Source organism: Trichechus manatus, unplaced genomic scaffold (assembly GCF_000243295.1).
Source record: "Trichechus manatus latirostris isolate Lorelei unplaced genomic scaffold, TriManLat1.0 scaffold00016, whole genome shotgun sequence".
In the NCBI taxonomy this organism is placed as follows: domain Eukaryota; kingdom Metazoa; phylum Chordata; class Mammalia; order Sirenia; family Trichechidae; genus Trichechus; species Trichechus manatus.
Genome location: NW_004443952.1, coordinates 20323232 through 20348059, shown reverse-complemented (window position 1 = coordinate 20348059; position 24828 = coordinate 20323232). Strand labels below are relative to the sequence as shown.

The 24828-nt window shown below is 37.7% G+C and overlaps 1 protein-coding gene across 2 annotated transcripts in view; it reads left to right on the top strand.

The window, feature by feature from the left end:
• LOC101358126 (myb/SANT-like DNA-binding domain-containing protein 3) overlaps window positions 1–24828 on the top strand; it is a 135053-nt gene that overhangs the window by 105111 nt on the left and 5114 nt on the right. For both annotated transcript variants that reach the window (XM_023727457.1, XM_004372222.2), the window contains 3 exons: window positions 2116–2181; window positions 16350–16473; window positions 23153–23311. In XM_023727457.1, coding sequence (XP_023583225.1) covers window positions 2116–2181; window positions 16350–16473; window positions 23153–23311 — 349 coding nt within the window. The remainder of the gene's footprint in view (window positions 1–2115; window positions 2182–16349; window positions 16474–23152; window positions 23312–24828) is intronic.

Here is a 24828-nt window from a genome sequence, read left to right as displayed (position 1 = left end):
TTACAGCAAGACTATTTATAAAATGTTATCATATATTTCTCCATCTTTTTTTCTAGAGTGTAGTAGTTTACTTTGTTGTTACATTATCCCTGTAGTTTTTGTCCATACGTATTATGTGCTATTGCAGATTTTGGTGTAAAGTTATAGAATGTAAGGAAAAATATTACCTTCAGTTTAAAATTCTGTTTTCCCCTTCTTGCTTTTGTCCTAGCTTAGAACCATGATACCACTAAGAATTGGTTTTAGTTTTCCACTCTTACTAGAAATAGTTACTAAAGCCACAGGTTCTCAACCTTCTTTCCTTAGTAATACACGTATGGGCTGGGATAATGTATTATTTCCTCATAGCACACCTAGGCCAAGCACTCTCTCATGTGCTAGGGTTGTCCACTTCCTTACTTACTAGATCTAACCATCCCCCACACCGCACGCATTTAGACTTAGCTAAGGGGTATGTTTTTATCTGAGCTAAGGGAAAAAATGTTGTAAGCCAAAGTTTGGTACTTTATATTGTTAGCAAATTATTTATACAACTGATTGCAATCCCTCTGGTCTAAGCTACCAAAGAAGCCCACCAGAGGATTTCCAGGTAGGGGCTGGGTGTGACACGATAGAGGAAGTCATTTGCTGATAGGGATCCCTTGCAGGTAGATATTACACTTAGCTTTGATCTTGAAGTGTAGGTTGTTTTTCTTTCATAGGGTGGCATCTAGAGCCTAGGAAGGACAGTTTAGAGAGAAAATATCTTTGATGAGAAACTGTTGCATGTATGAATGGTATTCCCTGGAATTTCAAATTCAGAGTAGTTGGCTAAGCTTGAGAAATTTCTTAAATTCACGCAGACTTAGATTCTGTCTGAGTAGTTGGTCCTTACCTTTTGTCTTAGTTCTCTCTATATTTCCATTCACACCTAACTGTGCCTTCCATTTACCTCCCAGAAGTATTTTCCTTTGAAAACAAATATACAGAACTAAAAAAGAGGAAGCTTTCCAAGTGAGAATTTGTAGTGAGAAAAATCACAGAATTGTCATGTGTGAAGCTTTCATTGAATATAAGATGAAAAAAATTGAGTTATCTGGGCAAGAGAAGAAAAACAAAATTATTATTCTTGATTCATTGATACGGTTAGTACACAATGTACTCTGTATTCTATTTCTTCACATTCATATCCCTTAGAATATTTGAACATTGTCCTTGGTGCAGAAAATGTTCTTCAGAACTTAAACAGGGTTAATTTTATGAATGAACCGTTTTAACTTCTAACAAGTAGGGAGTGCCTAGGACACCAGACACTAGCTTGGATTTTAAATTTTAGTTTTTTTTTTTTTTTCACATTTAGAAGGAGTGGCCTGTGGGCGTAGGAGGGTAGAGAGAAGTCCTTCTAGACAGTAAGCGCTTAAGGGTATCATGGAGCCCTGGTGGTGTAGTGGTTAAGAGCTGAGTCGCTAACCAAAAAGTTGGCAATTTAAATCCATCAGCCATTCCTTGGAAACCCTATGGGGCAGTTCTACTCTGTGCTATATGGTTGTGATGAGTCAGAACCAACTCGATGGCAGGGGGTTTGGTTTTTTATTTAAGAGTATCATATCAGCTCAACTTACTTAAATTGGTATCAGTGCCTTGCTTTTTCCCAGGAATCTGGAAAGTTTTAAATGAAGCAAGGCAATTTAAGCTACTGCTTCAGCTACCCAGTAAACCGTCTTCTGTATGAACTATATAAACTATTTTGAAAATAGCCATTATACTATTAATTGCAAAAATCCATTAATAAGTATCTTTTATCCTCTATGCATCTTGATGATTATACAACTGAGGTGGTCCACAGATGTTTTGTTTAGCTCTTACAGTGATTAAAAAAAGAAGCTTTAGTTGGTTGTCAAACATTTAAATTTTTGATTTGATAAAAAAACCATGAATCATATAGTGTTTGTATCTGGGATACCTTGAGTTCTGAAACAGAAATGGCTCGCTTGATCAAGGGAATTGTGGAAAATGTGATCAGGATAAGTGGACAGAGAGTTGGGAAGGACATGGTACATTTGGAATACCAGGGAGTTCCATGGTGTGAATGAAATGTTTTATGTATCTTAATTTGAAAATTATTTTCTCTTCTAGACGCAGATGACACTAGTTTGTTGGGAAAGAAAGATGATGGCCTACAATATCGACCAGATGTGAAAGGTACTGAATCCTGATTTTCCAAGTTTTGGCCAAACTATTGAAATACGCTCACTAACTGCCCTTAGTAGTTTTATTTCTATTATAACACCTTTCCAACTTTTCTCTCTGTAAAAATACACATTATGCAGTTGATTATTAGTAATATATTAGCTGAAACATCTAAGATCTCTGTTTACAGAGTTCTCTCATGTATGTAGTTTTTAAAAATTTTTTTTATTGTTGTAATTAAATGAAGTTTACATTTCAAGTTAGTCTCCCATACAGAATTTTTTTTTTTTACATACATTGTTTTGAGACCTCAACTGCTCACCCCATTCTGCGACAGCACACCCCTCCCTTCCGCCCTTGATTCCCCACGAACGTTCAGCCAGCTTCTAACTCTCTCTGCCTTCCCATCTCACCTCTGGACAGAAGCCGCCCTTTTGGTCTCGTGTATCTACTTGACTAAGAGGCACATTCTTCACAAGTATCACTTTATGTCCCACAGTCCAGTCCAATCCCTGTCTGAAGAGTTGGCCTCGGAAATTGGTTTAGTTCTGGGGTGATAGAGAGACCAGGGGCCATGCTTTCCGGGGCGCCTCCAGTCTCAGTCAGACCATTAAGTCTTCTTACTAGAATTTGAGTTCTGCATCCCATCCTTCTACTGCTCCATCAGGGACCCTCTGTTGTGTTCCCTGTCAGGACGTTCATTGGTGGTAGCCGGGCACCATCTTCATGTATGTATTTTTTAACAGAAATTTGTGTTGAGATAATTGTATATTCACCTGAATTTGTAAGAAATTATACAGAACGATACCTTATATGTGCTGTTTTAATCCCCTTTATTTCTCTAGAATTTACTCTTAACGCTTACCCTCTGTGCGCAGGTCTTTGAACTTTGTTAACCTCTGCCTGGAGCTCCTCCCTTTTTTGCCTAATTCCTACTCATCCTTCCAGTCTCAGCTTAAAAGTCATTCCCTTTTGGGAAGTATTTCCAGTGGTTAGGGAACAAATTCTTGCCTTCCACGCAGGAGACCCGGGTTCGATTCCTGGCCAGTGTGCTCCATGTGCAGCCACAACTCTTTGTCAGTGGAGGCTTGCATGTTGCTATGATGCTGAGCAGGTTTCAGCAGAGCTTCCAGACAAAGACAGACTGGGAAGAAAAGCCTGGCAGTCTACTTCTGAAAATCAGCCAGTGAAACCCTATAGACCACAACGGTGCTATCCACAACCAATCGTGAGGGTGGCATGACTGGACAGTGTTTCATTACATTGTTCATAGGGTTTCCATGAGTCAAAGGCTGACTCAGCAGCAGCCAATAAGTCTTGATTATGTTACTCTTACATATTTTCCTAACCTAGCATTTAACCAGGAGTCCTGGTAGCACAATGGTTAATCGCTCAGCTGCTAACCAGAAAGTTGGTGGCTCGAACACACCAGCTGCTTCTTGGGAGAAAAGACCTGAAGATCTGCTCCTGTAAAGATTACAGCCCTAGATGCCCAATGGGGCAGTTCTACTCTGTCCAGTAGGTTTGCCATGAGTCAGAATTGACTCCACGGCACACAGCAACAACAAGAATTTAACCCATGGTGATTGTCTTTTTTACTCATCTCTGTCTCCCTCTAGCCTATGAGTCTGTGAGGACAAGGGACTATACCTGTCGTGTGCACTATTGTATCCCTAACACCTAGCAGAATGTCTGTTACATAAGTAGGTACTCCATATTTTTTGAAAGAATGGATGTGGCTCATAGAAGGAAGCTGTATGATTTATTTGTAAAAAGTCTCACTTTTAGGTCCCTTGACCTTAAGTCCAGTGCTCTTTTACACTTGTTTTCACACCTGTTAGTTTCTGTATTCTTATGCCTACTCTTAGAAATAAGGACAAATAGAAACACTGAGTCTCAATAAGATTATATTTAATTAACTGAAGCAGGTCCAGATCTTTGGACTCCTAGACCAGGATTTCCATATAATTGCTCTATCATAAGTGCATCTTCCACCCATTTAATTGGTTATACTAATGACTTTTTTTTTAAAGATATGTGATCTACCTTTTATGTCTAATTTCTAAACAATTATGTAAAATGGACATAATGGTACCTGTCTCATAGAGTTTCATAAAGATTAAATGAAATAATACATGTCAAGTGATTAGAACAGTGTCTGAAATCCTCTGAGTGCCCAATAAATGTTAGCTGTTATTTTATCATTTATCATTTAATAATATTTTATCATTTAATTTTTTTTTTTCCTTTTCCTCTTTTTTTTTTTTTTTATTGTACTTTAGGTGAAGGCTTACAGAAGAAATAGTTTCTCATGAAACAGTAGTACCACATATTGTTTTATGACATTGATTAACAACCCCACAACATGTCAACCCTCTAACTTCTCAACCTTTTTTTTTTTGGTGAAAATACACATAGCCAAAGATACACCATTTCAAAAATTTCTACATGCACAGTTCAGTGACATCGACTACGCTCTTCCAGTTGTGCTGCTATTTTCACTTAAGATGAAGGCTTACAGAACAAAATAGTTTCTCCTTTAACAGTTACTACACATGTTGCCCTATGACAATGGTTAACAATCTCACAACACATCAACAATATCCTTACTCAACCTTGGGTTCCCTATCACCAGTTTCCTTGTCCCCTTCTGCTTTCTGGCCCTTGTCACTGGACTCTGTACCTCATTAGTCCCATTTGGTTTTACGGGGCTGTCCACTCCCAGGCTGAACGGTGAACCTCAGAGATAACTTCACCACTGAGCTAAAAGGGTGTCTGGGGCCCACACTCTCGAGGTTTCTCCAGTCTCCTTTAGGCCAGTAAATCTGGTCTTTTTTTTGTGAGTTAGAATTATGTTCTACATCCTTCTCCAGCCCTGTCCAGAACCCTCTTTTGTGATCCTGGTCAGAGCAGTCAGTGGTGGTAGCCAGGCACCATCTAGCTGTACTGGACTCAGTCAGGTGGAGGCCTTGGTAGCTGCGGACCGTTAGTCCTTCGGACTGATCTTTTCCTTGTATCCTGTTCTCTTCATTCTCCCTTGCTCCCGAAGGGATGAGACCAGTGGAGTATCTTAGATGGCCGCTCACAGGCTTTTAAGACCCCAGACACTACTCACCAAGGTAGAATGTAGAACATTGTCTTCGTAAGCTGTTATGCCAATTGAGCTAGATGTTCCCCAAGACCATGGTCCCCACAGCCCTCCGCCCAGCAATTCAGTCCCTCAGGGAGTTTGGATGTGTCTATGGGGCTTCCATGACCTTTCCTTGTACAAGTTGTGCTAGTTTCCCCTGTACTGTGTACTTCATTTAATACTTTGTTACTTCTTTTGCTTGAATCATATCAAACCTGAATTAGTTACAACCCAGGAGCCCCTGAAATTTTAGCTTCTTATGTGGATACAAAGTGTTGTATCCTTTAAAATAGGAGATTGCCTGTATTCCCATAGGAAACATAATAGATTAATGCCAGTTTTATTCTCTGTACTTATAGTATTTGACCAGATTAGGAAGGCTATTTTTCAGTAAGCTCATACTTAAGGCAATTTGGGGCATTGTGTATGCCTAAAATGCTTACCTGCCCTTGATATGATCACGTGGATAATTTAGTGCCTAGGCCAGTTTTTGTATTTAATTTTAAAAGAATGTTTCTGTCATTCTCAGAGGATTTATAATTACCAAATAATTTTTTTTTAAATTGAAGTGAAATTCATATAATGTTGTTAGTTGGTGTTCAGTTGATTCCAACTCATGGCGACCCCATGTGTGCAGAGTCAAACTGCTCCATAGGATTTTTAAGGCTGTGACCTTTTGGAAGCAGATCACTGGACCTGTCTTCTGAGGCTCCTCTAGGCAGGTTTGAACTGCTATCCTTTTGGCAATGGCTAGTTGTTGATAGCTTAACCATTTGTGTTATCCAGGGACTCATAAACATACAATTAACCATTTTAAAGTACACAGTTCCATGGCATTTAGTGCATTCACAGTGTTGTGCAACCACCACCTCCCTCTAGTTTCAAAACTTTTTCATCACCTCAGAACACCACCCAGTACCCATTAAGTAATCACTCCCATTCCCTCTTCCCCCATCCTCCAACACCCACTAATATGCGTTCTGTCTCCATGGATTTGCCTATTCTGGATATTTTATACAAAAGGAGTAATATAATGTGTAAGCTTTTGTGTCTAGCTTCTTTCACTTGAGTGTTTTCAAAGTTTATGCCAGTTGTAGCATTTATCAGTACTTCATTCCTTCCTATGACTGAGTAATATTCCATTGTATGTATATACCAGAATTTGTTCATGCATTCATCTGTTGATGTACATTTGGGTTGTTTCCATCTTTTAGCTATTATGAATAATGCTGCCATGAACATTGGTAGACAAGTTTCTGTTCGACTACTTGTTTTCAGTTCTTTTAGGTATATACCTAGGAATGGAATTGCTGGATCATATAGTAACTATTTGTTTAACTTCATAAGCAAACAAAAAAATCCAAACCCACTGCCATCTAGTCAATTCCAACTTGTAGTGACCATATAGAAAGCAGAACTGCCCCATAGGGTTTCCAAGGCTGTAAATCTTTCCGGAAGCAGACTGCCACATCTTTCTCCTGCAGAGCAGCTGGTGGGTTTGAACCACTGACCTTCTGGTTAGCAACTGAGTGCTTAACCACTGTACCACCAGGACTCCTGAGAACTTCATGGAAGAGATGAAATTTGAGTTGAATCTTGAAGGATGGTTAGGATTTGAACAGAGGTCAAAAGAATATTTAAGGAGGATGTAAGATCCTGAGCAAAGGTGTGGAGGAAAACATGGTAGGATATATTGGGCAATTGTAACGAACCCCTTTTTGCTAGAGAGTAGGGGGCCTTAGAGTCAGAAGTGGAAGACAAGGCTAGAAGGATAGCTTGGGGCAGATTGTGTAATGTCTTGAATACTTTCTAGGGAATTTAGATTTTATTTGCAGGCAGTGAGAAAACATTACTATAATATTTTTGAAAAAAAAAAAAGGGAGGCTACGAAGTTAACCATTTGAATGAATGATACCTGGTAGAAACATGAAATCATTGGACTGGAGGCAGAGAGACCAATTAGACTCAAAAGAATAGGTATCTGCTTAGATATGGGGCTGAGAAGAGTTAAAAGTGTTTTAAGATTTTAGGCTCAAATGGCTTGGATGATGGATTCTATTTATGGAAATAAGGATGTTGGGAAGGGAAAGGTGTTTGGAGTAAGATATGGGAGAACTTGATCATGGAGGTGATTGATTTTATTTCAGTGTTTGTGGTGCTCATGGAACTCATCCAGGTAACTTGTTTAGCATAAATTTGCAAGTCAGTCTTTCGGTAGAGGAGTGATAACTGAAGCCATGAGAATGGATGAGATTTTAGAGCCACGCTGTTATACTGTAGCTATTTAAATTTCAGTTACTTAAAATTAAAAATTCAATGTCTCAGTTACATTAGCCATATTTCAAGTGTTCAGTAGTCACACGTGGCCAGTGGTTACCATATTGGATAGCGCAGATATAGACTATTTCTAGAATTGCTGAAAGTTCAGTTGGACAACATTCTTATTCAGAAAGGAGAGAAGGCTCAGCTTGAGAAGAAGTAGAAAGAGGAACCAGAGGAAGAGAACCAAGAGAGAACAGTGGCACAGAAGCCAAAGAGAATATTTCACAAGGGAAAGGATGGCTAGTAGTTTAAAATGCTGTAAAAGATAGTAGATGATAAGAAACTATGCTGTTGAATTTGAAGACAAGGGAACCTTTGATAATCTTGGACCAAGAAGTTTCTGTAGAGTTATGAAGATGAAACCTAAAGTGTGAAAGTGGAATTCAGTATCACCAAGACATCCTTGCTTCATTCCTGAGCTTTACCTCACCCCAGCCCTCACCCCGTCTTTGATTTCATTCTTGAGCCTCACCAGTCTTAACTACTGCTGGCCAGGGATATTTTCAGAGAGATTGTTGTGTCCATTAATTGGTAAGTTTTGTTTATATATTTTAATACAGCTCTTTTGATGTACCCTTTTTAAAATGATCTAGACAAATTAGCCTTATCAAAATGCTTGTTTCAGGTAAGACTGTGAGCCAGATGCTAAAAATCACTGAAGAAGGTCGGAGAGTGTATGTAATGCAGTGTGGTAGAGAACCATGATGAGGATGGTTAGATGACTCTGCAGGTGGGTGGCATGGGCTTCTGAGAGGAATGTTGTTGGGAGATGAGAGTGGAATTCTGGTCTGGAGGGGACATAGTAAGCACATCAGAGAAAGCAGGAAGGAAAAGGCGTCTAAGAAGTAGTTTGGTCTTGGTGCATTAGGGAGATGAAAGAAATATTTTCTAAGGGAATAGCTGAGAATGTGGATGGGTTATTCAAATTAGAAAAGGTATTTCACTGGCCAGAGTGGAAAGACTAGTAGAGGAAGAATGAGGGTTGGTATGGAGAAGAGTGGGGCTTAGAAATGAGAGGGTGGGAGGAGTTGGAGGGTGGAGAGGAGTTTATACCTTGGTAGGTAATTCTCAATAATGGGGTCAGAGGAGACTGGGGTTAGGGAAGGAGGTGGGGAGGGATAAGTTAGTTATGAGGTTTGGGGTGAGGAAGAAATAATAGGTATTTGGCTTTTTTAACTGGAGGAGTTTGCAGAAATAATGAGCCCTCAAGTTACAGATGCAACGTGGATGTAGTTGTGGCCTCAGTGTCTTGCCTTCCAGGTGCATGTCTCAGTTGCTAACAGCAGCTCTTTATGATTTATTTTGGTAGTACACTGAAAGATCCAGAACAAGTAGCAGTGGAGCAAGCCTTTGCAGACAAGCCATCCTGGTACTGAGTTTTGTTATGACATCATCACTTAGTACCATGCTATCCTTTGTATTTGAAACCACTGCTGCTGGTAGTGCATTTTTTTTATGAATGCTTCTGTGAGTGGAAGGAGGCACTGGGTGACCGAGTATACTTTTTATATTGGACACACAGAGACATTGTTCAGAGATTAGCAGTTGCAGCTGCTGTACGTTGTTTAGAGAGGACCATTCTGTGCCCAGTTTTTGCTGTGTGGTGGCTTCATCTCTGCCTTGGTTTCTGAAACGATACTTTATTTATTCTATCTTTAAAACTTTTTTCTCTGTCATTTTTGAAGTTGTTTATTTGGCCAATAGAGCAGGTACTCAGATGTTCCATTTTTATCCATTCCCTACACGTGCTCCCATTGTATTTTGGTGAAGTTGCAGTGTAATGGCTAAGAGCTTGAGCTCTCAGTCAGGCTTGGTTTACCATTTAAAAGCTGTGTGGCCTGTTTTCTCTGCCTCAATGATTGTATCTATAAAGTAGAGGCAGCAGTACCTAATGCCTAGGATTACTCTGAATATTAAATAATATATCACTGAATTTATTATAGATGTTATTATGAGGATTGTTAATACTTTTGTTTTCTTGTTTCATTGTTGGTAGCCTGGCTGTGCTCAAAGGTCTCACCATTGGTGAGAATGCCTATCTTGCTATTTAATATAGTTCACGAGTGACATTAGCAGGGTATTTATCCATTCAATGATTATTTATCAAGTGCCCAGTATATGCACTTGGTAAATAATTGTTGAATGGATAAATATATTTGATAAAATTTCACATATTCATGTTATTATTTAATCCTCGTAACAATCATGTTATCCTTATTTTAGAGGTGAAACGAACAGTGACAATTTGTGGCCCATGTAGAATGGCAGAGCAGGGACTAGATAGAATCCAGACTTTCTGAGCTTAAGTCCTGGCGCTCTTCCCATTGTATCACAGCTGTTCCAAAATTTTGTTACGCTTTCTTGCTTTTTTCCTTTACTTCATTTCCTTCAGAATATTAACCTACTCTGAATATCACTTCAGTGAGCTTTCAGATTTGTTCTCCAGCCTTGATGTTTCTCCCAAGCACTAGTTTCATATAATCAGTTGCTTAGTGAATCTTTCTACTATTTATTTAGCCAGTGATTACCTCAAACTCCAGCAACTACCGCAGTGCCTGGAACATAGTAGGCACTTGGTACTTTTTGAATGATTGAAGGTCAAAATTTGAACTCAGTTTACTGCATTCTCTCTACTGAACACCCTGTTGTTAGTTCAAATTTAGTGTTATTTTATGTAATTCTGTACTTTCAGAGCATCTTCAATAAAGAGGACAGGTCTCTTCTACTAAATACCTAAATGTACTGGGGTTAGTGCTAGCACCACTCTTAAAGATAGTTGTTGCAAACTAAACTTGTTCCAAAAGGAAGTTTGGCCTTAAAAAGAAAAGACTGGTAGGCAGTGGGGGCCAGAGGCATGGAGGGATCCGCACAAAGTTAGACAGCAAATTCATTCAACATAAGGAAGATCTGACAAATAATGGAGTGGACTATATTGTGATGAATTCTTCACCTCTGGGAGTATTCAAGGAGAAATAGGCCCTCGGGGATATAACTGAAGCTATTCCTTCATTTGACCAGATGGAATCCAAGGACCCTTCCACATCTGAGTTTCTGAGATCATTCACTTTCCAAACCATCTCTCAAGTCATGTTTATTTTCTTCTGTATCCCTAGTATCTGTTCTTTTCTTTATATTCCTACGGCTGTGCTCTAGCTTAGCTTGTCATTGCTACAAGCTTAGGTTATGTAATAACCTCCTAATTGGTGCCTGGCCTTTCTAGGCTTTGCACCCGCTGCTTTATCTTGTATACACTGGTATCCAGTTAATTTTTTTTAACAGCTTTACTGATACATAATTTACATACCATAAAGTGTACCCGTTTAAAGTGTACAAATTCAGTGGTTTTTAGTATGTTTACAGAGTTTTGAACCATTACCATAATCTAATTTTAGAACATTTTCAATATCCCCCAAAGAAATCTTGCACCCATTTGCAGTCACTCCCCATGCCTCCTAACTCCCAGCCCTAGGCAGCCACTCTCAAATTTTATGTAAAACTCTATTGTCGTTGAACTACTCTCCAGCTAAAATGCCTTCAGTGTCTTTTTTATCCATATGATTAAGAAAACATTTCTCATTTGGAATTGGAATTTTTCCATAATCAGCCTATTTTTCCAACCTTGACTTATAGCTTTCCCTAGTCTGAATGTACAGCTCTTGCTAGGCTGATCTGCTGCTTGTTCTTGAGAATGCTGTGTGCATTTCACCTTCCCTTCAGCCTCCACCATTCTCCCATCTATATATACTTGTGCTTTGAGGCCTAACTTGGGTCCTGCCCTATTTATGACTCCTTTCCTGAGTAATTTAGCCTACAATTACTTCTCCTTTGAACTTGAATTCCCTTCTGTAGCATCTGGGATTTGTAAAAGCTTATTTTGCCATTTAATTGTAAACTACCATGTGAGACCCCTCTCCCTTGTGTTGTTCAGCATTTCATGTGTATATATTGATTTCCTAAATTAATTATAAGCTCCTTGAGGGCAGGGACCATGTATACTTTTTCCTTATATCCTCTGTAGCTTAGACAAGCATATGGTTATGCACAGAATTGTATGTAAGTATAATGGAATGAATAATGTTTGAATTGAGCAGAATGCCGAATTTGGACTCTGTGACAGCCACAAGACTTCACAGCTTTTTTTTTTGTTGTTGTTGAGAGCTTGATGTCACATTCTTTCATTAATTCATTCAGCAAATATTGGCTGGTGCTTAAAACTCTGTTCTTAATTTAGTAAACTTTTTCTCTGAAAGCTCTGCCCTATTCTTGAAACTTCTTGCTGTTGATAAGTCTTTCCTATGCTGGGTTAGTTCATTACCACAGCCTCTGTAGACCTATAGATCCTATTGTTATACACATCAGAAAACCCATTGCCATGGAGTAGATTCCAATGCATAGCAACCCGATAGGACAGAGTAGAACTACTCCATAGCGTTTCCAATGAGCAGCCGGTGGATTCAAACTTCTGACCTTTTGGTTAGCAGCCAAAGGCTTAACCACTTCACACCAGGACCCCATATACATTATAGTACTTTGTTATTGTAGGTTGGTTCATAACCTCAGCCTCTGTAGTTCTATTATTGCCTACTTTCCTGGTGTATCACTAAGTGGGGATTCAAAGTGGAAACCATTTTTGGATGATTCAGTTTGTCAGTGGAAAACAATAAAAATAAAATTAGTGTTTTTTTCTTCCCCCAGTAAAGGACTTTAAGTTGTAAAACTGAAGACTTTTACAATACAACATATCATCAAGTGAAAATTAGAATTCATTCATTCAACAATCATTTATTGAATATGTAATAATAATCGGTAATATTTATAAAGCACGTATTGTGTGCCAGGTACTGTTTATAGTTCTTTACACTTACTGTCTTATTTAATCCCCAAACCAACCCTGAGAAGTAAATATCATTAGTGTCCATTCAGATGAGGAAACTGCAGCCCAAGAATGGTTAAGCAACTGCCTTCATGTCACCCAGCTAGACCTGTTGTAACCAGGATTTGAACCCAAGCAGTCTGACTTTAGAGCCAAGCTCTTAACCACTGTACATACTACATTCTGAATGTTAAGAGTTACACAGAAATAAGTAACACAACATCTAGATTCTCGAGCTCACAATCTAATGGTAGACTCTGATTAAAAAAATCAAATAGTTATAATACAGTATTTTCCATGTTGTAATAGAGAGGTGCTTATGATCATAATAGTCCAAGTGAGGGATTTATTTATTTTGCCACAGAAGAATTATAGTTTGGAAGCTGGAGGATAAGATTATAGGCCTTGTGAGGACAGGATATGTTTTAATTATTTCTGTATCCCCAGCACCTAGCAGAGTGCCTGGTATATAGAGGTGATCAATAGGTGATAAGTGATTAAATCATCTGTTCTGTACTGTCCAATATCGTAGCCACTAGCCAGATGTAGCTATGGAGCACTTGAATTGTGGCTACCCAGAGATGTGCTGTGAGTGTAAAATATTCACTGGATTTTGATGACTTATTTAAAAAAATGTAAAATCTCTCAATTTTAAAAATATTGATTACATGTTGATATGGAAACCCTGGTGGCACAGTGGTTAAGAGCTATGGCTGCTAACCAAGAGGTTGGCAGTTTGAATCCACCAGGCACTCTTTGGAAACCCTATGGGGCGGTTCTACCCTGTCTTATAGGGTCGCTATGAGTCAGAATTGACTTGACGGCAATTTTTTTTTTTAAAAAAACATGTTGATATGATAATACTTTGGATACTGGCTTAAATAAACTATTGTTAAAATTAATTTACCTTTTTTTTTTTTTTTTTTACTTTTTTAATATGGCTACTAGAAAATTTTAAATTATGTATGTGGCTCATGTTGTACTTCTGTTAGATAGTACTGATAATTGTTCAGCCTCCATAGGGGGAGAAAATGACTTGACCAAGCTCACAAGTTAGCAAAGATATCCTTAGAATTGAATTTTTTTACTTATTGCATTCCTTGATTTCTAGTTCAGTTTTCTTTCTAGTCATAAATTTTGCTGTTGTTGTTGTCATCGAATCTGTTACAACTTATGGTGACCCGTGTGTGCAGAATAGGACTGCTCCATAGAGTTTATAAGGCTGTGACCTTTCAGGAGCGGGTCACTGGGCCTGTCTTCCTAGGTGCCTCTGGGTGGGTTTGAACCACCAACCTTTTGGCTAGTAGTTGAGCACTTAATTGTTTGAGCCTCCCAGGGACTCCATAAATTAAATCACCACAATATAATACATAAATTTTGAGGTAAAAAGGCATCACTTTGGTCTTGTAAGGAGTGGCATGACCTCTCTGCTTTAGTTAGCCTGTCATTGAGCTTAATAATCATTAAAGGTTTTTTCTTTTATATGAAAACCTCTTTTTTAAGTTCTGTTTTTCACAATTGGCACCTCTCTTCTCCTTTGTTCCTCCCCTTCTCACATACATGCATATACAGTCATGCGCCACATAAAGTTTGTTCAAGCATTGTCCGACCGCGTATATGACCGTGGCTCCTATAAGGTTATAACAGAGTTCAGAAATCCTGATCAGAAACTGGGTGTAGCGGATTTAAGCATGTTGCACTTGACAATCACTGCTATCCTCAAAAACAAAGAAAAAATTTTGCAGGCTCTTAAAGGATAGGTTCTACTGAAAGCTACAAGGCTAACGAAAATGCAAGAGGGACCTATATCAGATATGAAGAAATTGCTAATGACGTGGATTGAGGACCAAACACAAAAGCGAATCCCTCTCAGCACGTTGACAGTCACTGCTAAGGCATGAAACTTGTTCCAGATTCTTAAAGAGAAAGCAAGACTGGACTACGATTTCGAATTTAGTGCTAGCTCTCCGTGGTTCAAGCACTTCAAAGCACACTTTTCACTGGATAAGGTGAAAGTGAGTGGTGAGTTTGTGAGTGCTAATACAAAGGCAGCAGAAGAATTTGTTGAAACCTTAGACAAACTAATTGTAGAGGGGAGATTATTTGCCCCAGCAAATTTTTTAAATGGATGAAACCTCCTTATTTTGGAAGCAAATGCCTGAAAGGACCTTCACCCATAATATGGTGTTTGCACAATGTCCGAATCACCTAATGTCCTATTTCACAGAACATATCGTAGACATTAAATAATGCATGACTGTACACACAGCCTCCTGTTTTTCATCCCTTCTTAATTTGTTTACATCAGCATTGTTTAAAATTTTATTAGCACCTTTATTTGTATTTTGGGGAGATAAGTTCCTTGGTGTTACGTGATGTACTGTACAGATAGCTTGTTTTAGTAGTCATGTACACATATCATCTCATATAATACTTTCAAAACTCCATCAAGTATAGGTCCTATTATGATCCTGGTTTTATAGGTAGGAAATTTCAGGTTTAGAGAGGGTAGTATGCTCAAGGTCACACAGATAATACTGCACAGAATCACTGTAAGCAAGAAACAGCAGAAACCGTGGGACTTTTTCATAAGGCTTAATTTATTGGTATATATTCTAAAAAAAGAAGTGCAAAAATCTATTCCAAAATGTGTGGATGTATAATTGTGTGCATGTGTACAAGTGATCGAGCACAGGAGAGAATTGGATAAATATGATTGATTTTGAAGTCTGGGTCCTGCCACCTTCCATCTGGCCTTCCTCACTTTCCCATTTCTGACAGTGGTATTACTCACCACACTTCTGTCTTCAGCTCATCTCAGGTCAGTTCAAATCAGTATATCTAAGTCTGAACGAATACGGTAACCATGGTTCTCTTTGGATACAGGGATTTCAGGTGATTTTAAATGTATTTTTTATATATTCTCTATATTATTTGAATTGTTTTACAGTGAATATTAAAAACCTATATAAAACAGAATTAATGAGAATAATGACACATTGTGAAAAATGTTAGCAACATCACTGAATAATTTGTGTAGAAATTGTTAAATGGGAACCTAATTTGCTGTGTAAACTTTTCCCTTACACCTAATGAAATATTAATTTAAAAAAACAGAAAAAGGAAAACCCTATGGAGCACAATTCTACTCTGACACACATGGAGTTGCATGAGTCAGAATAGACTTGATGGCGACTGGTTATCATTCGTATATGTCTCTTTAGAAGTTGAAAATTATTAAGTAAACTTACACACATGGGTACATACACATATAAACCTATATAAAAAGCTACATAAAAAGAACAAAGCTATTTTCATTTGGAAAAAAAAAATATCAATGTGCTTGATCATTTTCATTCCAAAAAAAACTTTTCACCCCCAAATTTCTGAATCCCCCTGCCATTCCAGTGTTCTTTGGCTTCAATTTCATAGCCCCCAGATGAATGATTAGAGTAAGTCCATTCCCCAACAGCTAATGCTATATATGCCATCTTCTGCCACAGAGGTAGTCTTTCTTCTAGACCTAGGATTTATTTATTTCACAAAGTTTAGTTGTCTTTGGCAGATTATTTTTAAACAGCAGCTCACAGTGGTCAGATTCTGCAAGTAATTATTTTTAAATGTTTTGGATGCTTTTAAATGCTTTCAATCTAAATCTGCTGTGTTTGTGGAATAATGGGAATTGGAAGAGACCTTGGATCTTATCCAACCTCCTAGCTAATAAATTTCCTTTCACATTACCCGACAGGTAGTTGACCAGGAATAAATTTATTTGCTGCTTCAGGACCTTTGAAAAAGTCCATGTTTTTCTATTTGCTTTTCACTATTTAGTGACCTGGTCTATGTTCTTTTAAGATGCTAGTGATCAAAGAGAAGATGTTTATATTGGAAACCACATGCCTTGCCCTGAAAATCTCAACAGTTACTGCATCCATGGAAAATGTGAATTCATCTATTCTACTCAGAAGGCTTCTTGTAGGTAAGTCAGTACCTCCAGGTCAGTAGTGAGACATTTTCCTGTTAAACAGTTACTGCCCCAAAAAAGGCAATGAAATATGGACCAAATATTATTAAAAAGCATTGTATATTTGCATAGAGAAGTAAAAAATACATAAGCAGCATCATTTGCAAAGATCCGGCAAATAATACGCAAACACAAAAACAGGTGTTATATTAGGGTTTTGAGATTATGGGTTTAAATTTTTTTTTATATAATGTTATGTTATTTTTAGTGAAACATAAATATGCCATATTATAGCACTCTTGGTTTTTTGGCCATCTGTCACAAGGTGGTTCACAGTGGCTAAAGAATGGATTAAGAACAGAGAACATTTCGATGAAATAAAATAAATGACAAACTAGATTTCTAAAAGAAGGGTGATGATAATCTAGAACCAAGTGTGATTTGAGATAAGGGATGGGAAAGGTCACAAATCTTCACCTATCCAAGTTCCAGAGAGGTTAAGTGCCTTGTTCAAGGTTAGCAGCAAGTTAGAAATAGAGATGGAACAAACTAGACCCCAGATTTCCTGACTCTCGACCTAAAGCTCTTTCGTCTTAGCACAGTGCTTCTTGCTACTGTGTCTGTCTACTAATCCCTCTTCTTGCTGTTGCTGCTGCTAGGAGGAGCTCAACCTCCAGCTTCTGGGGTTGGTCTAGTTAGCCAGGTAATGTCTCCTGAGACAAGGGGAGACTGCTATCATTCTGCTCACTCCTGCCTCTTGGAGTTTGGCCTGAATCCTTTTTTTCCTTTCCTAGTTAAACTGTCAAAACATGGAGAAATATTACACTTTTGTTCTGTTTATATGGGAGTCATTGAATCTTTCTTTCCAATCAGAAAAAGAAAAGTGTTGGAAACCAGGCTTTCTGATTTCACTCTACTGCTTTAGCTCCCTGGTGCCGATTTTCTTCCTCCCTCTTGTTTAAAAAACGTAGCAAAACGCTGTACACTGTTAATGGTTGAATAATTCTTTGTTGAGCTTTTGGCTTTTTCTGGTTGAATGTACTCCTTGTCTTTGAAGGTGCTAGACCCTTATTTACTTTTTTTTCCTGAACATTTAAAAATACAGATATACAGAAGAGAACAGGTCAGTTTTAAAACAATATCATACAGTAGATTCCTTATAGTTGTCCCACAGTGGCATGCATATCTTGGTAGAAGTTCAGATCATGTTGTCTTCTTAGGATAGGGCATCTTTCATGATACCTAAGTGAGGATGAGAGAGAATGATGTGATAATGATGTAATACCAGGGACTGCTAGGAGAGGATAGTACTTTACTAACTGATGGTAAGAGGATTGACTTGGTATAGTGGTTACAGGTTTTAGAATCAGATACACCTGCTTGGCCAGTTATTGGCTGTCTGTCATTGGGCAAGTTACTTAATATTCCTAAACCTCATTTTCTGCACCTTTAAAATTGTAATAATAGTACTTATCACAGGACCCTGGTGGAATAAATGGTTAACGCACTTGGCTGCTAACCTACAAGTTGAAGGTTTGAATCCACTCAGCAGTACCTTGGAAGAAAGATCTGGTGATCTCCTTCCTAAAAGTCAGCCACTGAAAACAACCTGGAGCACAGTTCTACTCTGACACACATGGGGTCGCCATGAGTCAGAACCAACTGGATGGCAACTAGCTTTTTATTTTTTTAAACTATAGGGTTGTTAAAATTAAATGAGCTAAAGTTAAGTGTATATGTAAAATGCTTAGCATAAAACTGGTGCATAATACATATTTAATAAATACCAATTGATATTTTTAGACTGTATGCTCCATTAGGTCAAGGACTGTTGGTTCTGCTGACAACTGTCTTCCCAGTTACTAGCATAGAACAGTATGTCCTCAATAAATATTTGTTGAATGATATGTAATGATTATTGACTTTTCCCTCTTTTCTAGACCAGAGAAATTTCTTTAGTGCTAAAGCATATATTTTCTGCACACTTAGAACTCCTAAAAAGTAGTTGATCTTTTTCTTTTGCCTGAGTATTTTTTTACAGTGTCTGCAAAAAACAGGTCATCGTATCATGTGCACTTCTGCTGATAGGTGCTTGTGTTTGAGTAGCAGTAAATACGCAGAGGATGAACAACCTTTAGCCATAGACTTTTTATTAGGTTAAAATCAAGCATTATTCCACTTTCAATTTGTTTAATTCTTTCAAGATTATTTAGTACTTACTATGTGCCAAAACATGTCTGTCAGTTTGTCGTACTGTGGTTGCCTGTGTGTTGCTGTGATGCTGGAAGCTATACCACCGGTATTCAGATACCAGCAGGGTTTATCCATGGTGAACAAGTTTCAAGTGAGCTTCCAGACTAAGACAGACTAGGAAGAAGGACCCGGCGGTCTACTTCTGAAAAGAATTAGCCAGTGAAAACCGTACAAATGGCAGCAGAACATTGTCTGATACAGTGCTGGAAGATGAGTCCTCCAAGTTGGAAGGCACTCAGAAGACAACTGGGGAAGAGCTGTCCTCTCAAAGTAGAGTCAACCTTAATGACATGGAGGGAGTCAAGCTTTTGGGACCTTCATTTGCTGATGTGGCATGACTCAGAATTTGAAGAAACAGCTGCAAAAATCCATTAATAATCAGAACATGGAATATATGAAGTATAAATCTAGGAAAATTGGAAATCATCAAAAATGAAATAGAACACATAAACATTGATATCCTAGGCATTAGTGAGCTGAAATGGACTGGTATTGGTCATTTTCATTGAGACAGTCATATGGTCTACTATGCAGGGAATGACAGCTTGAGAGGAATGGTGTTGCATTCATCATCAAAAAGAACATTTCAAGGTCTATGCAGAAGTACAACGCTGTCAGTGATAGGATAGTATCCATACGCCTACAAGGAAGATCAGTTAATACGACTATTACTCAAATTTACGTACCAACCACTGAGGCCAAAGATGAAGAAATTGAAGATTTTTACCAGCTTCTGCAGTCTGAAATTGATAGAACATGCAGTCAGGATGCATGGATAATTACTGGTGATTGGAATGCGAAATTTGGAAACAAGAAGAATCGGTAGTTGGAAAATATGGCCTTGGTGATAGAAGTGATGCCGGAGATCGCATGATAGAATTTTGCAAGACCTATGACGTCTTCATTGCAAGTGCCATTTTTCATCAACATAAACAGCAACTATACACATGGACCTCGAAAGATGGAATACACAGGAATCAAATCGACTACATCTGTGGAAAGAGATGATGGAAAAGCTCAATATCATCAGTCAGAACAAGGCCGGGGCTAACTGCAGAACAGACCATCAATTGCTCATATGCAAGTTCAAGTTGAAACTGAAGAAAATTAGAACAAGTCCACGAGAGTCAAAGTACAACCTTGAGTATATCCCACCTGAATTTAGATACCATCTCAAAAATAGATTGAATGTGTTGTGTTGGACAGGAATACAGGGATCTTGCTTTCAAAAAGTGTATGCTCAGAGGAGACGGACAAATACTAATTTAAATGTAATATGATAAATGTCATACATAGATATATATGAGGTGATTTGGGGCTTCACAAAAGGTACTTCAACCTTAAGAGGAGTAGGGGACATTGTTGGAGGTGGAAGGAGTGGTAGGATCAGGTTGGAAATGCTTCTTGGAAGTTAGGAGAAGACCGCAGTGAGAAGTGTTCCAGGTAGGGTGAAGAGTGCAGAGGGTAAGCAGGCCAGGAATCTTTATCTGTTTTGTTCACTGATATATCCCAAACACCCACTACAGTACCTGGCACATAGCAGGTACTCATTAAACATGTGTTAAATGGCTGCGTGAATGAGATTATGTGTGCAGGATGTGTGGGATGAAAGAAGTAGATGGTGGAGGATCAAATACCTGGATCTGCCTTTGATCCGTAATGTAGAAGGTTAATACTTGAGGTATTTGGACAGTATAATCAAAAAGGCAGTTTGCAGGAAATAATATCCAGGGTAGGATTGTTTGAACAATATATGGCCTGTACATTCTTCTTGATATTCTGATTTTAATCTTTGCATTAAGCTAAATCATGAGAGAGCTGCATGTCTGGGATATTGTTAGAGATCCCTATGGAACTATTTTTATTTTACTGAGCTTTGAGTTTTGGCCATTAACCTACCATGGAGGACATTATTTAAAAAATCCTATGAGACTTTGTTATTGAATTTATTGCAGCTCTTTTGTTGAGGATGATGTTCGTACATCAGATAGTGCTCTTTTTAAATGAGGACCAACAAAAGTTCCCTTGGGTGTAATAAGAGTAGTAAAACAGTAACTTCTTCTGAACAACTGGTTTGATTTTATTTTATGGAGATTGTATTTTGTGTTAACTATCATACTACTTTCTTCACAATTCAGTGGTTTTTAGTATATTCATGGAGTTGCACAAACATTACCACAATCCATTTTAGAATATTTAATTACCCCAAGAAGAAACTCTTCTACCCTTTAGCTATCATGCCTCAGTGACCCCATCCTCCCTAGCTCTAGGTAATTGGAATATGCCTAATTTGTTTCTGACTCTATAGAGTTGCCTGTTCTGGACTTGTTGTAATAATGGAATCATATAATATGCGGTCTTTTGGTACTGGCTTCTTTGACTTAGCGTAGTATTTTTCAGGTTCATCCATGTAGAATGTGTCAGGATTTTAGTTGATGAACAAACATTTGGGTTGTTTTAGCTATTATAAGTAATGCTGCTATGAACATTCATGTACAATTTTGTGTGTGGACATATGTTATCATTTCTCTTGGGTTGGGTAGATATCTAGGAATGGAATTGCTGTGTCAAATGGCAGCTCTGTGTTTAACTTTTTGAGGAACTGCCAGACTTTACCAAAGTGGCTACACTACTCCATTAGGTCAAGGACTGTTTGTTTTGCTAACAACAGTATTCTCTCCAGCAGCCTGTGTGGGGTTCAGTTTCTCCATATTCTTGTCAGCACTTATTGTTACCTAACTTTTTGACTCTGGCTATCTTAGTGATTATGAAGTAGTATCTCACTGTGGTTTTGATCTGCATTTCCCTGATGACTAATGATGTTGAATGTCTTTTCATGGATTTATTGGCCATTTGTATAACTTTGGGAAAATGTCTATTCAGGTCCTTTGTCCATTAAAATTTTTTTTTTTATTTTTATTATTGAGTTGTAATAGTTCTTTATATATTCTAGATAGAAGTCCCTTATGTATATGATTTGCAAAATCGTTCTCCCATTCTGTGGGTTGTCTTTTCACTTTCTTGATAGTGTATTTTGAAGCACAAAAGTTTTAAATTTTCATGATGTCCAATTTATCTATCTTTTTCTTTTGTTGCTTGTCTTTTTGGTGTGATATTTAAGAAACCATTTTCTAATTTAAGGTTATGAAGATATACCCGTGTAATTCTTCGAAGAATTTTATAATATGAGCTCTTACATTTAGATCTGTGATCCATTTTGAGTTAATTTTTGTATATGTTGTGATGTAGGGGTCCAACTTAATCCTTTTCCATGTGGAGATTGAGTTGTCCCAGCACCATTTATTGAAGAGACTATTCTTTCCCTATTGAATGTCTTGGCACCCTTGTTTAAAATCAGTTGACCATAGATATATGGGATTATTTCTGGACTCAATTCTATCCAATTGATCTGTGTATCTACCTTACTACTTCCCTTGCTTGTCTGCTAGGAAGCTTAGAGCTCAATACGCCTATTGGCAGGTGTCTAGGAACCTCATGGTCTGGGTTGGTGGACTCATCTCACCTCTGGCTTCCCCTCATTTCTCTTCTTCCAGGTTTCTTTTTGTTGTTATTGTTTTCTGTGTGTTATTGTAAGCCACCTCAAATTCTTTTTATAATGAGACGTGGAACATTAATACATACAGTATCCCTGTACTTCAAAAGTTTTATTAATCAATTCCAACTGAAGCTTGACTAGTACATTTCACTTCCTTCAGCTGAAAAATATGTATTTTCTGTTAAATATCATAAATGTTTGCCCTGTCAATTTATTACCATCAGCTGACGTTGCAGCCTTTTTATTTATTTACTTTTAGTTGGAATTCAGATAATTTCTAAGATTAGTACCTACTTGACTGCTTTGCTCAGTTTCTTTCATTAATAACTTATTTTCTTCTCACTCTGCCTCTGAAATGATTATATTTTGTACACTGAAAAGTATCTTGAATATATTTGGCAGTATGTTCAGAGAACTGTAAGTGTTTATACCTATTTATTCAGTCATCCCATAGTCAGATATCTAGCCTAAGAAACAACATTAAATGCAGAAAAGTGCACAGTCACCAAGATGTTCACAACACTTAATAATTGAGAAAAATTGAAAATAACTTATACGTCTTAGAGTGGGGAATAGATAAGGTAATTGTATTACAGCTGCTGGACGGAATGTTATGTATCCATTTAAAAATAAGGCTAATAAGGACTATTTAGCAACTTAAAAATTAATGTGATAGAATCACAGGTAAAAAAAGTACTAGATAAGATAGGCATATCAAAAAGAGTGTAAGGAAATCACAAATGGCAGTTTGTTTTTCAAATGGCGGGAGAGTGCCTGATTTTCTGTTCCTGTTTAAATTTTGTCATTCTTTTGTATCTTTTAATTTAAAAGCCTAAAATTATTGAAATTTGTAATTCTTATTTGGATACTTTTTTTCCCTTTCAGATGTGAATCTGGTTACACTGGACAGCACTGTGAAAAGACAGACTTTAGTATTCTCTATGTAGTGCCAAGTAGGCAAAAGCTCACTCATGTTCTTATTGCAGCAATTATTGGAGCTGTACAGATCGCCATTATAGTAGCAATTGTCATGTGTATAACAAGGTAGGTAATGCCCTAAGAAATATCAACTTTAAATTGGAGGTTGTTAGCTATTAGGCATACTCAAAAGGAGCTTTGAAAGTTTACCAATCTGCCAAGAAGAATCCTAGGAAGAGGTTTCTTTGTGGGTCTGACCTCTTCCTGTCTTTTCTTCTTTAGAATATAGGCAAGAACTCATTTCCAGGGCTACAGCTGTATAGGGGCTGCATGCAGAGGGAGCATGGGAAGAGTCAATGGCATATATGAATTTAGGGACCTTAAAACTGTATATTATCTTTGAGCATTGCATTCAGGGACAATAATAGTAATAGCAGAATTTCTAGAATGGTCTATCCATGCACAGAAGAGCCATGTAGAAATTTTTTAAGCACTGTAGAACTACAAGGTGTTTTAAGCCCTAAGAATATACTTTATCCCTAATAAATATAGTAAGAAAGGAAGCAATTAGAGGTTAAATAAAAATGCTTTTCTTGCTCTATCATTGTCTTAATACTACTTCATATTTTGGATCACAGCAATAGGTAATAAGCTTTAAAATTCTATCATAAATAAAAGGACTTATTTGGAGTACAGTTGGCATAAAATGGGTATTTTCCAGGCTGAGTGGAAATAGATAAGTCAGAACAGAATTCGACGTGAGAGAAATCAGAGCAAATTGAGCTCTATTGTCTCTATGCTACTTCTTCTTGAAGCCTCTCACTTACACTCCAGATCCATTTGCTGGCTTCTTCAATCACATGTCTCTTCTTGCTCTTTTAAGGTTTGCTCAGAAATCCCGAAAGATCATCTCTTTACTCTCCCTCATTATTCTAGGTAGAGTATTGGAACATATCAAATACAGATATTGGTAGGCCAGAGTGCATTCATGGCCCATTGGTCTAGGAGCCAGACCTTCAGTAATTTCAGCCATCTGGTGCTTGCTTTAAATCTAGACACGATTTAAAAAACAAAAAAAAAAGTCCTCTGTGTACCAGATACTTTTCATAAAGTCAGTGCAATAGACACTAAAGTTAGTGCACTTTATTCCATAAAACAGATGATCCGCCCTTAGGCAAGACTACTGATTATAAAATTGGGCAATAGATTAAAACTAGGGGCATAATGACATAACAAATAATGTCAGAAGAAAGAAAAGATAGGAGAAAAAAATGAAACAAAATATATAGCAACAGGAATGGTTGTGGCCATTTCATCTAGGCTCAGAGATTAAGTAATTTACCCGTGGTCATCCAACTAGTAACTGGAAGTGATTGGACTTGGAGTCACTGATTCCCAAACCCTTTTTCTTTCCAGTAGACAGTCAAGAGTGGTGTTTATGGTGCAGCATCTTGGGAAATATATTTACAAAATAAGAGCATCACATGGGAGCAGGGTTGGAACTTGATTTTGTAGCAGTTAAGAATTTTTGAGCAGGGGAAGGGACTTGATGAAAACCTTTTTTTTTTTTTTTTTTTTTTTTTTAATTCAGGTGAAGGCTTACAGAACAAATAGTTTCTCATGAAACAGTAGTACACATATTG